General features: G+C 50.4%; 1 protein-coding gene across 1 annotated transcript in view; it reads right to left on the reverse strand.

The window, feature by feature from the left end:
* The window catches only part of otud7a (OTU deubiquitinase 7A), a 132,653-nt gene that overhangs the window by 3,673 nt on the left and 116,344 nt on the right, over nucleotides 1-12,636 (reverse strand). Inside the window, exons 12-13 of the mRNA XM_061916938.1 lie at nucleotides 9,380-9,464; nucleotides 5,905-7,456 (exon numbers count right to left, since the gene is read on the reverse strand). Coding sequence (XP_061772922.1) covers nucleotides 5,939-7,456; nucleotides 9,380-9,464 — 1,603 coding nt within the window. The 3' untranslated portion in view covers nucleotides 5,905-5,938. The remainder of the gene's footprint in view (nucleotides 1-5,904; nucleotides 7,457-9,379; nucleotides 9,465-12,636) is intronic.

Raw genomic sequence — 12,636 nt, forward strand, 5'->3', positions numbered from 1 at the left:
ATCCACGTCACCCACTCGTCGTGTGACCACGAAGGGTCCTTGCCACTTGGCGAGTAATTTGGAGCTGGATGTTGGGAGTAACACAAGTACTTACTCTCCCGGTGAAAATCGTCTAAGTTGCGCTCCCCTGTTATACAGGTGCTGTTGACGTTCTTGAGCTTGGAGCAAATTCTCACGTGACAAGTGCCCTAATGTGTGGAGTTTTGCTCTCAAGTCCATGACGTACTGAATTTCATTTTTACTGGGGCTTGGACCTTCCTCCCAGCTTTCTTTAACTAGGTCCAACAATGCCGAACAATAGTTCAAATGGAGAAAATCCTGTTGAGGCCTAGGGAACCTCCCGCACTACAAATAACAGGGGATCCAACCATTTATGCCAATTTGGTTTGTCCTCGTGTACGAACTACCGGATCATAGATTTCAAAGTTCTATTCATCCGCTCCACCAACCCATCTGTCTGTGGGTGGTAGACGCTAGTCCGAATAGACTTGATCCCCAATAAACCGTACAGCTCCTTTAACGTGCGTGACATAAAGGACGTGCCCTGGTCCGTTAGAATCTCTTTCGGGATTCCAACTCGGGAGATAATTTGAAACAGTGCCTGCGCGACACTCTTTGCAGAGATGGAGCGCAGTGTCACTGCTTTGGGATAGCGCGTTGCATAATCCACCAGGAATAGTGCAAAGCGATATCCCTGGGTGCTCGGGTGAAATGGCCCGACGAGGTCCATGCCAATTCGTTCAAACGGGACCTCTATGAGTGGTAATGGCCTCAAAGGTGCTCTAGGTGTGGCCGCAGGGTTGACTAATTGACAGTCCGGGCATGCCGCGCACCAGCGGTGCACGTCTGCCCGAATGCCTGACCAATAGAACCGGGCCATTATCCGATTAAGTGTTTTATCATATCCCATGTGCCCGGCCATTGGGTTAAAATGTGCCGCCTGGAAAATCATTTCCCGACGGCTTTTTGGTACCAACAATTGGGTAATTTCCTCCCCTGTCTGAGTGTCACGGCTCACTCTGTATAGTCTGTCCCTAATCAATACAAAATGAGGGAAATCCCGCGTTATCCCCGGACGAACCCGCTGCCCATCAATTGCAATCACTTGGTCCCAGGTCTCGCGCAGAGTGTCATCTCGAGACTGCTCGAGTGGAAAATCATCCGTGGGGCGCCATTGGGGAAACCTCCTGGGAAACCTCCTGGGAAGTCCCCACCGGCCCCCCTTCCCCCTCCCCCGCGTCGGAAAATCTCGCGTCGCCGATGAGAACAGCGCGGTTATCCCCTTTGCCTACCGTCCGTGAACGCACCCCTGCACACTGCTGCATTAACCCCTTAAATCCCGGCCAATTTGTTCCCAAGATTAAGGGGTGCGCTCGGCGCGAACTTACTGCCAGCTTAACACTATGTTTTACCCCCCTGAACAAAATTTTCACCGGCACAATGGGATACGTGTGAATATCCCCATGCACACATTTAACCTGCACCCGTGTAACCTTACTCCATACCCCGGGTCGAACCAGGTTTTGGTGAATCATGGATTGTTCACAACCCGAATCCACCCTTGTATCCTTACCGGTACATAGTATGTCTCTCCCGGTCCCGGGGAGGAGGCTGGAGGGTCGACCACCTGGATCACCTGCCCCACCTCCATTGCTGGACACTCCCGTTGCAGGGGACCTAGCCGTCCGCACCTCCAGCACACCTGCCCCGGCATTCGAGGTGCTGTTTGCGGGGAACACGCAGTGTCTGCTGCGGCCGGGCCCTGCGGAGGAGAAAACATATTCATGTTTCGTGGCCTGGTCCACGGCTGGGCTGCCTCTGCTGGTGGTGACCGCATTTTGCGCGGCGCTGGTACTGGCCGCTCCGTTCCTCCTGCAGCCTTCTCCCGCTGTACCGTCAGGTGGTCCTCCGCCAAGGCTACCGCTGCTGCTAGCTCTTGTGGTCGGTGGTAGCGGACCCATGCTGACGTCCGCGCCGGAATCGCCTCCAGGAATTGTTCCAGGATCACTTGTTCGATCACCTCTTCTTTTCTTCCGGGTTGCAGCATCTGTCAGCTGTTGGCCCAGGACGAAAGGCTGCTGATCTTGACCAAGTTTCATGGTTCTAAATTTTATTCAGTAGTCTTCTTTGGATCCTCCCGTCCGGTCTAACACTGCCCTCCTCATGTCCCGGTAGCTCATCTGGGACGCTGGTGGCAGGCTGAGCGCCGCTCGCTGCGCCTCTCCCACCAACAATGGCAGCAGCTCCGGCCAGCCGCACGACTTGGCTGTGATCTCAAACATGTCCATGAAGCTATGGGGATCTTCTGTTTCCACCATCCTGTGCATGCCTACTGCCGTCAAAGTCGTCCTCTCAGTTGCGTGTTTTTCTGCTCCGGCCCTCTCCGATATCGTCTGCAGAATCTGGCTCTGCTGCGCGATTTGGCCTTGCATCGCTTCCATCTGCCGGTGATTTGCGGTCGATATTTCTGCCAACAGCTGCCCCAGCGCTTCAATTGGGCTTGGTGACGACATTGCAGATTCCCTCTGTTTTCGTTGGGCGCCAATTGTAAGCTTCTTTACTCACAAGTACCACAGATGCACGCTGGGAACCAGTGGGTCAGGTTTGACAGGTTTTAATATAACACGTTGGTTCAAACTCAATCTCTCATCATTGACTTTTCAGTCTCTCCAAACAACCGCCTCCTGCTCTGCTGCCCGATCACTGTTAAAAAGACAACAGATGATTAGATTAAGGCGTACCACCTGCGACATCTAATCACCTGCCAGCTGCGTCTCGCCGTCCTGCCCATGCCACGCCCCCGTCTGAGGGTGCGCTGTCTCCAGCCACCCAGAAGGGGTTGCTGATCTTCATACCTGCAGTGTGCGAATCACAACCTCCCTCCACACATATATATATATATATATATATATACATACATACATACATACATACATATATATATATATATATATATATATATACATACATATATATATATATATATATATATATATATATGTATATACACACATACATAGGTATGGGCAGCATCTGTGACATTTACTTTGGTGGTGGTGGTGGTGGGGGGGTACAAGTACAGGTGTGTGTTGCTGAGCCCGACCTGGACATAATTTGGACTGGACCTGGTTTTAAGAACCCTTTAAATAATCTAATTTCATTGACAACCTGGTCTGGTGAAGATGGGTTGTACTTGTATAGCGCTTTTCTACCTTCAAGGTACTCAAAGCGCTTTGACACTACTTCCACATTGACCCATTCACACACACATTCACACACTGATGGAGGGAGCTGCCATGCAAGGCGCTAACCAGCACCCATCAGGAGCAAGGGTGAAGGGTCTTGCTCAAGGACACAACGGACGTGACGAGGTTGGTACTAGGTGGGGATTGAACCAGGGACCCTCGGTTTGCGCACGGCCACTCTTCCACTGCGCCACGATAAGGTCCTTTTTTAAAAAAAAATAAAAAAATAAATAAATAAGATGAATAAATCAAGAAAACATGTTCTTGAATAAAGTAAAACAATTACATAAAAATAGTAATTATTGAAAATGTTAGTGGACACACATTTATGTGTGCTTCAAGGACTTTATGTTGCTGGAACCAGAAATTAAATAACAAAGAAAAAACCCTTTTTTGTGTGAATGAGTGTGAATGGGGGGAGGAGGTTTTTTTTTGGTTGGTGCACTACTTGTAAGTGTATTTTGTTTTTTTAAGTTCATTACATAAAAATAGTAATTATTGAAAATGTTAGTGGACACACAATCATGTGTGCTTCAAGGACTTTATGTTGCTGGAACCAGAAATTAAATAACAGAAAGAAAAAACCTTTTTTTGTGTGAATGAGTGTGAATGGGGGGAGGAGTTTTTTTTTGGGTTGGTGCACTACTTGTAAGTGTATTTTGTTTTTTTAAGTTCATTGGCGACTTGTCCAGGGTGTAACCCGCCTTCCGCCCGATTGTAGCTGAGATAGGCGCCAGCGCCCCCCGTGACCCCAAAAAGGGAATAAGCGGTAGAAAATGGATGGATGGATGGATGGAAGTTCATTTAATAAAAAAGAAAAAAAAAGAGTTAGTGCTGTAAGGGGTTCTGCGTATTTGTTCATACGGTGCTGATGTTCTCTTGTTATTCTTATTTTAGTGTGGGTTCACAGTGTGGCGCATATTTGTAACAGTGTTAAAGTTCTTCATGCGGCCACCCTCAGTGTGACCTGTATGGCTGTTGAACAAGTATGCGTTGCATTCACTTGTGTGTGTGTGAAAAGCTGTAGATATTATGTGGCTGGGCCTTTAACGTCCATGTACACTGCGGCGTTCTAAAAAGTCCTACATTTTACTTTTCGAAACCGATACCGAAAATTTCCGATATTACATTTTAAAGCATTTATCGTCCGATATGGCAACTTGTCCAGGGTGCAGCTGAGATAGGCTCCGGCACCCCCCGTAACCCCAAAAGGGACGAGTTATAGAAAATGGATGGATGGAATATCGGCGGTCTGATATTATCGGACATCTAACTGGCCTAGTGGTTAGAGCATGGGTGTCAAACTCTGGCCCGCCGGCCAAATTTGGCCCTCCGTGTAGTTTAATTTGGCCCTTGAGGCAATATCAAATTAACATTAGAGCTGGCCCGCAAGTATTATAACACTGCATTCAGCGCTAATACTCATACTTACCAACCCTCCCGATTTTCCCGGGAGACTCCTGAATTTCAGTGCCCTTGCTGAAAATCACCCGGGGCAAACATTCTCCCGAATTTCTCTCGATTTCCACCCAAACAACATCATTGGGGACGTGCCTTAAAGGCACTGCATTCAACGTACTCTACAAACTGTCGTCCTGTCCGGTTTTTCTCCATACAAACATTGTGTCGGCCCAGTCACATACTATATGTGGACTTTACATACAAACAAGTGAATGCAAGGCATACTTGGTCAACCACCATACAGGTCACACTGAGGGTGGCTATATAAACAACTTTAACACTGTTACAAATATGCGCCACACTGTGAACCCACACCAAACAAGAATGACAACCACATTTAGGGAGAACATCCGCACCGTAACCCAACATAAACACAACGGAACACATACCCAGAACCTCTTGCACATGAAAATCGATTTTGCATGTCACTATAAAGTTATAAAAGCCTTGCTCGTTTAATATTCAATGCAAAACTTGTTTGGGTCCCTATTAAAAGGTTAATTTGTTCAACCTTGGCCCGCGGCTTTGTTCATTTTAAAATTTTGGCCCACGCTGTATTTGAGTTTGACACCCCTGGGTTAGAGTGTCCGTCCTGAGATGGGCAGGTTGTGAGTTCAAACCCCAAGCCGAGTCATACCAAAGACTATAAAAACGGGAGCCGTTACCTCCCTGCTTGGCACTCAGCATCAAGGGTTGGAATCGGGGTTAAATCACCCAAAATTATTCCCGGGCGCGGCCACCGCTGCTGCTTACTGCTCCCCTCACCTCCCAGGGGGGTAATCAAGGCTGATGGGTCAAATGCAGAGAATAATTTCGCCATACCTAGTGTATGTTTGTGTGACTTTTTAACTTTAACTATGTAAAAGTGCTTTGAGTCATTAGTGAAAAGCGCTATATAAATATAATTGACTTCACTTGACTGTGTGCGGCGTACGCTTCGTCTTAACTTCAAGCGCGACATGAGAGTACTCGAGTGGATGGGAGAATACGCGGAAGGCCGGATTTGAAAGGGAACGCCACATTTAAGGTTTGTTCTTAAATGAAAGCGCTAGGACAGCAGACTTCTCTGCATAGCGAGAACCTTTTTTTTTTCTTCTCCCTTAAGCGCATGGAGAATAGGGGCCTGTGTGAACGGCTTCCCTCATCTTGACTAACAAGGAAGATTCTTCGACAGAAACAAAAAAAAAAAAGGGTTCACTGTGTTGTCGTGGATGCAAAACCGGCGGCGGCGGCTACGCGGGCCTCTGCACCCTGCCTTCCCTCTCCCTGCGCCTCACGTCCTCCCTGTAGCAGTAGGAGCAGTAGTTGTCCGTTTCGGGCCTCCCGTAGAAGGAGCAGTTGTCCCTCTTGCAGCGGCGCTGCTGAAAGCAGAACAGGGGACTCCCGGAGCTCCGCCCTTTGGTTTTGTCTTGGTTGAGCCACGTGTGCGACGAGTTGTCCTCGTCCGCAAATTTCAGGCAGTCGTGAATGTCGCCGGCGTCGAAGCCGTTGGTGTAGGTGTGGGACTTGTGTTCGGCGGGCATGTTGTAGGGCAGGGAGTCCGGGGTGTTGGTGGTGCGCACCCCCGACAGGCGAGCCGGGCTGTAGCTCTGCGAGGACAGCGTGCGGTTCTGCTGCGGGTAGGTGGCGCAGGTTTTGAGGGTGCCCACCACGGGTTTGTAGGGGTCTTGGAAGATGGAGGGCGTGACGTTGACATCTTGGAGGTGGATGACGCTGAGCCTCTGGATGGGCGGGGTATGGCTGTAGTGGGCGGACACAGGGACTGGCCCGGGTCGCTTAGCACCAAAACTGGGGGAGGAGTAAGGCGCGGGGACGGGGCGGGAGGATACGGGCGGGGTTGGTGGGTGGGAGACGAGAGGAGTGGGACTGTTCCTGCCTTGCATCTTCAGCCCCGCCGCCGGCTGGGGGGCGTAGGTATGGCGGGCCGGGGCCGGGGAGTAGCTCTCCGGGGGAGAGCTGTCCGACCGCTCCCTCTGGAAGACGCTTTCGTGCTCGCCCTTCTTGGCCGGCGCCTCACTCGGAGCCGGGGGCTTCTTCTCCGCCTCCTTCCGCTTCTGTTCCTGCTCCTGGCTGAAGCGCTCCTGGGCGCTGGTTAGGTAGTAGCTGATCATCTCCTCGTGGAACTGGTGGCGGTGGCTGGTGAGGAGGAGGCCGGCGAAGATGAACTTGCGCTCGCCCTGCATGGCGGCTCGCAGGATGTTGAGGCTCAGCTTGACGTCCGTGCTGTATTTCCAGTTTTCCAGGCTCTTGTCCCCCGAGGCCCTCCCCGTGCTGTCCGTTCTGTCCGTAGGGGAGGAGCTAGAGGGTTTGTCTCTGTCCGTAGGGGAGGGGCTCGTGGCTTTCTCCGAGGACGTGGAACTAGCCGAGTGTCCTGACTCGTCTTTGCTTCCTTTAGCCGCCTTCAAGTCCTTCTTCTTGGCTTTTTCCGCGCCGTTCTCACCACTTCGACCCGAGCCAGAGTTGGATTTGTTCATTTTGCCATGCACGAGACCCCCCAGGCCTCCCATGTTCTTCTTCAGCTTGATCCCCAGGGTTTTGCTGAAGCTGCCCAGCTTGTTGGCTACGGAATCGGCCCTGTTCTTGTCTTTGTCTTTGCGCTGCTTTTCCTTGTCTTTGTCCTTGCCGGACTTTCCGGTGTTGACGTTGGAGTTGCTGCCGACGGACTCACGGTCAGAGTCTATGGACTCGGCCAGGGACTGCACGTCTTCACCCGCCGACGCAGTCGGGGACTCAGGCTGAGCCAGGGGAGCCTGCATGGATCAAAACAATTCACAATTCATTTCATCTCTACAGCATACTTGCCAACCTTGAGACCCCTGAATTCTGGAGACTGGAGGTGGGCGGGGTCGGGTGTGCGGGATGGGGGGCATGTTGAAGGGGGGAGGAGTATATTTATAGCTAGAATTCAATGAAATTCAAGTTTTTCTTTAATATATATATATATATATATATATACATATATATATACACACCCTGTTTCCATATGAGTTGAGGAAATTGCGTTAGATGTAAATAAAAATGGAATACAATGATTTGCAAATCATTTTCAACCCATACTCAGTTGAATATGCTACAAAGACAAGATATTTGATGTTTAAACTGAATAGAATTTGATGCCAGCAACACGTGACAAAGAAGTTGAGAAAGGTGGCAGTAAATACTGATAAAGTTGAGGAATACTCATCAAACGCTTATTTAGAACATCCCACAGGTGTGCAAGCTAATTGGGAACAGGTGGGTGCCATGATTGGGTATAAAAGCAGCTTCCCAAAAATGCTCAGTCTTTCACAACTGCATGAGCAAATAGTCAAATAGTTTAAGAATAACGTTTCTCAAAGTGCAATGGCAAGAAATTTAGGGATTTCAACATCTACGCTCCATAATATCATCAAAAGGTTCAAAGGATCTGGAGAAATCACTCCACGTAAGCGGCATGGCCGGAAACCAACATTGAATGACCGTGACCTTCGATCCCTCAGACGGCACTGTATCAAAAAACGACATCAATCTCTAAAGGATATCACCACATGGGCTCAGGAACACTTCAGAAAACCACTTTCACTAAATACAGTTGTTCGCTAAATCTGTTAGTGTGAGTTAAAGTTCTACTATGCAAAGCGAAAGCCATGTATCAACAACATCCAGAAACGCCGCCGGCTTCTCTGGGCCCGAGATCATCTAAGATGGACCAAAGCAAAGTGGAAGAGTGGGTCTGACGAGTCCACATTTCAAATTGTTTTTGGAAATATTCGACATAGTGTCATCCGGACCAAAGGGGAAGCGAACCAGCCAGACTGTTATCGACGCAAAGTTCAAAAGCCGGCATCTGTGATGGTATGGTGGTGCATTAGTGCCCAAGGCATGGGTGACTTACACATCTGTGAAGGCACCATTAATGCTGAAAGGTACATACAGGTTTTGGAACAACATATGCTGCCATCTAAGCGCTGTCTTTTTCATGGACGCCCCTGCTTATTTCAGCAAAACAATGCCAAGCCACATTCAGCATGTGTTACAACAGCGTGGCTTTGTAAAAAAAGTGTGGGTAGTTTCCTGGCCCGCCTGCAGTCCAGACCTGATCACCCATCTGTGTGGCGCATTATGAAGCGTAAAATACGACAGCGGAGACCCCGGACTGTTGAACGACTGAAGCTCTACATAAAACAAGAATGGGAAAGAATTCCACTTTCAAAGCTTCAACAACTAGTTTCCTCAGTTCCCAAACGTTTATTGAGTGCTGTTTGGAAAAAAAAGGTGATGTAACACAGTGGTGAACATGCCCTTTCCCAACTACTTTGGCAAGTGTTGTAGCCATGACATTCTAAGTTAATTATTATTTGCAAAAAAAAAACAAAAATTTATGAGTTTGAACATCAAATATGTTGTCTTTGCAGTGCATTCAACTGAATATGGGTTGAAAAGGATTTGCAAATCATTGTATTCCGTATATATTTACATCTAACACAATTTCCCAACTCATATGGAAACGGGGTTTGTAATTCCTTGCTTCTTGTCTGTTTAACACATGTCATCAGTTGTATTCAGTGTTAAAAATATTATACGGCTCTCACGGAAATACATTTTAAAATATTCGTCTTTCATGGCTCTCTCAGCCAAAAAAGGTTCCCAACCCCTGCTCCAAAGTGTATGTAAAGCTACAAAGAAGAACTTACCCTTGTTTCTGATGGAATTCGAATCCATGTTACATTCATGTAGTTGTGCAGCAGGTTGAGTTTGGCCTCCAGAGATAAGATAAGACTGCAGAAGAAGATGGAGAAGGTGATGTTATAGTAGTAATGGAGCAACCCCAAAAAGCATCAACATCATGTGCATGGTTCCACATTTGTCATTTCTACTAGGTTCTGTTGTGGCGCTGTTAACCCCCTGCCTGCCAGGAATCCATCCATCTTCTTCCGCTTATCCAAGGTCGGGTCGCAGGGGCAACAGCCTAAGCAGGGAAACCCAGACTTCCCTTTCCCCAGCCACTTCGTCTAGCTCTTCCCGAGGCGTTCCCAGGCCAGCCGGGAGACATAGTCTTCCCAACGTGTCCTGGGTCTTCCCCGTGGCCTCCTACCGGTTGGACGTGCCCTAAACACCTCCCTAGGGAGGCGTTCGGGTGGCATCCTGACCAGATGCCCGAACCACCTCATCTGGCTCCTCTCGATGTGGAGGAGCAGCGGCTTTACTTTGAGCTCCTCCCGGATGGCAGAGCTTCTCACCCTATCTCTAAGAGACAGCCCCGCCACCCGGCGGAGGAAACTCATTTCGGCCGCTTGTACCCGTGATCTTATCCTTTCGGTCATGACCATAGGTGAGGATGGGAACGTAGATCGACCGGTAAATTGAGAGCTTTGCCTTCCGGCTCAGCTCCTTCTTCACCACAACGGATCGGTACAACGTCCGCATTACTGAAGATGCTGCACCGATCCGCCTGTCGATCTCACGATCCACTCTTCCCTCACTCGTGAACAAGACTCCTAGGTATTTGAACTCCTCCACTTGGGGCAGGGTCTCCTCCCCAACCCGGAGATGGCACTCCACCCTTTTCCGGGCGAGAACCATGGACTCGGACTTGGAGGTGCTGATTCTCATTCCGGTCGCTTCACAGTCTAGCTGCAAACCGATCCAGTGAGAGCTGAAGATCCCGGTCAGATGAAGCCATCAGGACCACATCATCTGCAAAGAGCAGAGACCTAATCCTGCGGTCACCAAACCGGAACCCCTCAACGCCTTGACTGCGCCTAGAAATTCTGTCCATAAAAGTTATGAACAGAATCGGTGAAAAAGGACAGCCTTGGCGGAGTCCAACCCTCACTGGAAATGTGTTCGACTTACTGCCGGCAATGCGGACCAAGCTCTGGCACTGATCGTACAGGGAGCGGACCGCCACAATAAGACAGTCCGATACCCCATACTCTCTGAGCACTCCCCACAGGACTTCCCGAGGGACACGGTCGAATGCCTTCTCCAAGTCCACAAAGCACATGTAGACTGGTTGGGCAAACTCCCATGCACCCTCAAGAACCCTGCGGAGAGTATAGAGCTGGTCCACAGTTCCACGACCAGGACGAAAACCACACTGTTCCTCCTGAATCCGAGGTTCGACTATCCGGCGTAGCCTCCTCTCCAGTACACCTGAATAAACCCTACCAGGAAGGCTGAGGAGTGTGGTCCCACGATAGTTGGAACACACCCTCCGGTCCCCCTTCTTAAAGAGAGGAACCACCACCCCGGTCTGCCAATCCAGAGGTACCGCCCCCGATGTCCATGCGATGCTGCAGAGTCTTGTCAACCAAGACAGCCCCACAGCATCCAGAGCCTTAAGGAACTCCGGGCGGGTCTCGTCCACCCCCATGGCCTTGCCACCGAGGAGCTTTTTAATTTCCTCAGCGACCTCAGCCCCAGAAATAGGAGAGTCCATCACAGATTCCCCAGGCACTGCTTCCTCATAGGAAGACGTGTTAGTGGGATTGAGGAGGTCTTCGAAGTATTCCTTCCACCTATCCACAACATCCGCAGTTGAGGTCAGCAGAACACCATCCGCACCATACACGGTGTTGATAGTGCACTGCTTCCCCTTCCTGAGGCGGCGGACCGTGGTCCAGAATCGCTTCGAAGCCGTCCGGAAGTCGTTTTACATGGCTTCCCCGAACTCCTCCCATGTCCGAGTTTTTGCCTCAGCGACTGCTGAAGCCGCACACCTCTTGGCCTGTCGGTACCTGTCCACTGCCTCCGGAGTCCTATGAGCCAAAAGGACCCGATAGGACTCCTTCTTCAGCTTGACGGCATCCCTCACCGCTGGTGTCCACCAATGGGTTTTACGATTGCCGCCCCGACAGGCACCAACTACCTTGCGGCCACAGCTCCGATCAGCCACCTCGACAATAGAGGTGTGGAACATGGTCCACTCGGACTGAATGTCCAGCACCTCCCTCGTGACATGTTCAAAGTTCTTCCGGAGGTGGGAATTGAAACATTCTCTGACAGGAGCCTCTGCCAGACGTTCCCAGCAGACCCTCACAATGCGTTTGGGCCTGCCAGGTCGGTCCGGCATCCTCCCCCACCATCGCAGCCAACTCACCACCAGGTAGTGATCGGTAGAAAGCTCCGCCCCTTTCTTCACCATAGTGTCCAAAACATAAGGCCGCAAATCCGATGACACAACTACAAAGTCGATCATGGAACTGCGGCCTAAGGTGTCTTGGTGCCAAGTGCACATATGGACACCCTTATGTTTGAACATGGTGTTTGTAATGGACAAATTGTGACGAGCACAAAAGTCCAGTAACAAAACACCACTTGGGTTCAGATCCGGGCGGCCATTCTTCCCAATCACGCCTCTCCAGGTTTCACTGTCGTTGCCAACATGAGCGTTGAAGTCCCTCAGTAGGACAAAGGGACTTTCCAGTACTCCCTCGAGTGTACCCAAAAAGGGTGGGTACTCTGAACTGCTGTTTGGTGTGTAAGCACAAACAACAGTCAGGAATCGCCCCCCCACCCGAAGGCGGAGGGAGGCTACCCTTTCGTCCACTGGGTTGAACTCCAACGTGCAGGCTTTAAGCCGGGGGGCAACCAGAATTGCCACCCCGACCCGTCGCCTCTCACTGTCGGCAACGCCAGAGTGGAAGAGGGTCCAGTCCCCCTCGAGAGAAGTGGTTCCAGAGCCCTTGCTGTGCGTCGAAGTGAGTCCGACTATATCCAGCCGGAACTTCTCCACTTCGCGCACTAGCTCAGGCTCTTTCCCCCCCAGTGACGTGACGTTCCACGTCCCAAGAGCTAGCTTCTGTAGCCGAGGATCGGACCGCCAAGTGCCCTGCCTTCGGCTGCCGCCCAGCTCACATTGCACCCGACCTCTATGGCCCCTGCTATGGGTGGTGAGCCCATTGGTGGAGTGACCCACGTTGCCTCTTCGGACTGTGCCCGGTCGGGC

The sequence above is a fragment of the Nerophis ophidion genome, linkage group LG12, assembly GCF_033978795.1.
Source record: "Nerophis ophidion isolate RoL-2023_Sa linkage group LG12, RoL_Noph_v1.0, whole genome shotgun sequence".
Classification (NCBI taxonomy): domain Eukaryota; kingdom Metazoa; phylum Chordata; class Actinopteri; order Syngnathiformes; family Syngnathidae; genus Nerophis; species Nerophis ophidion.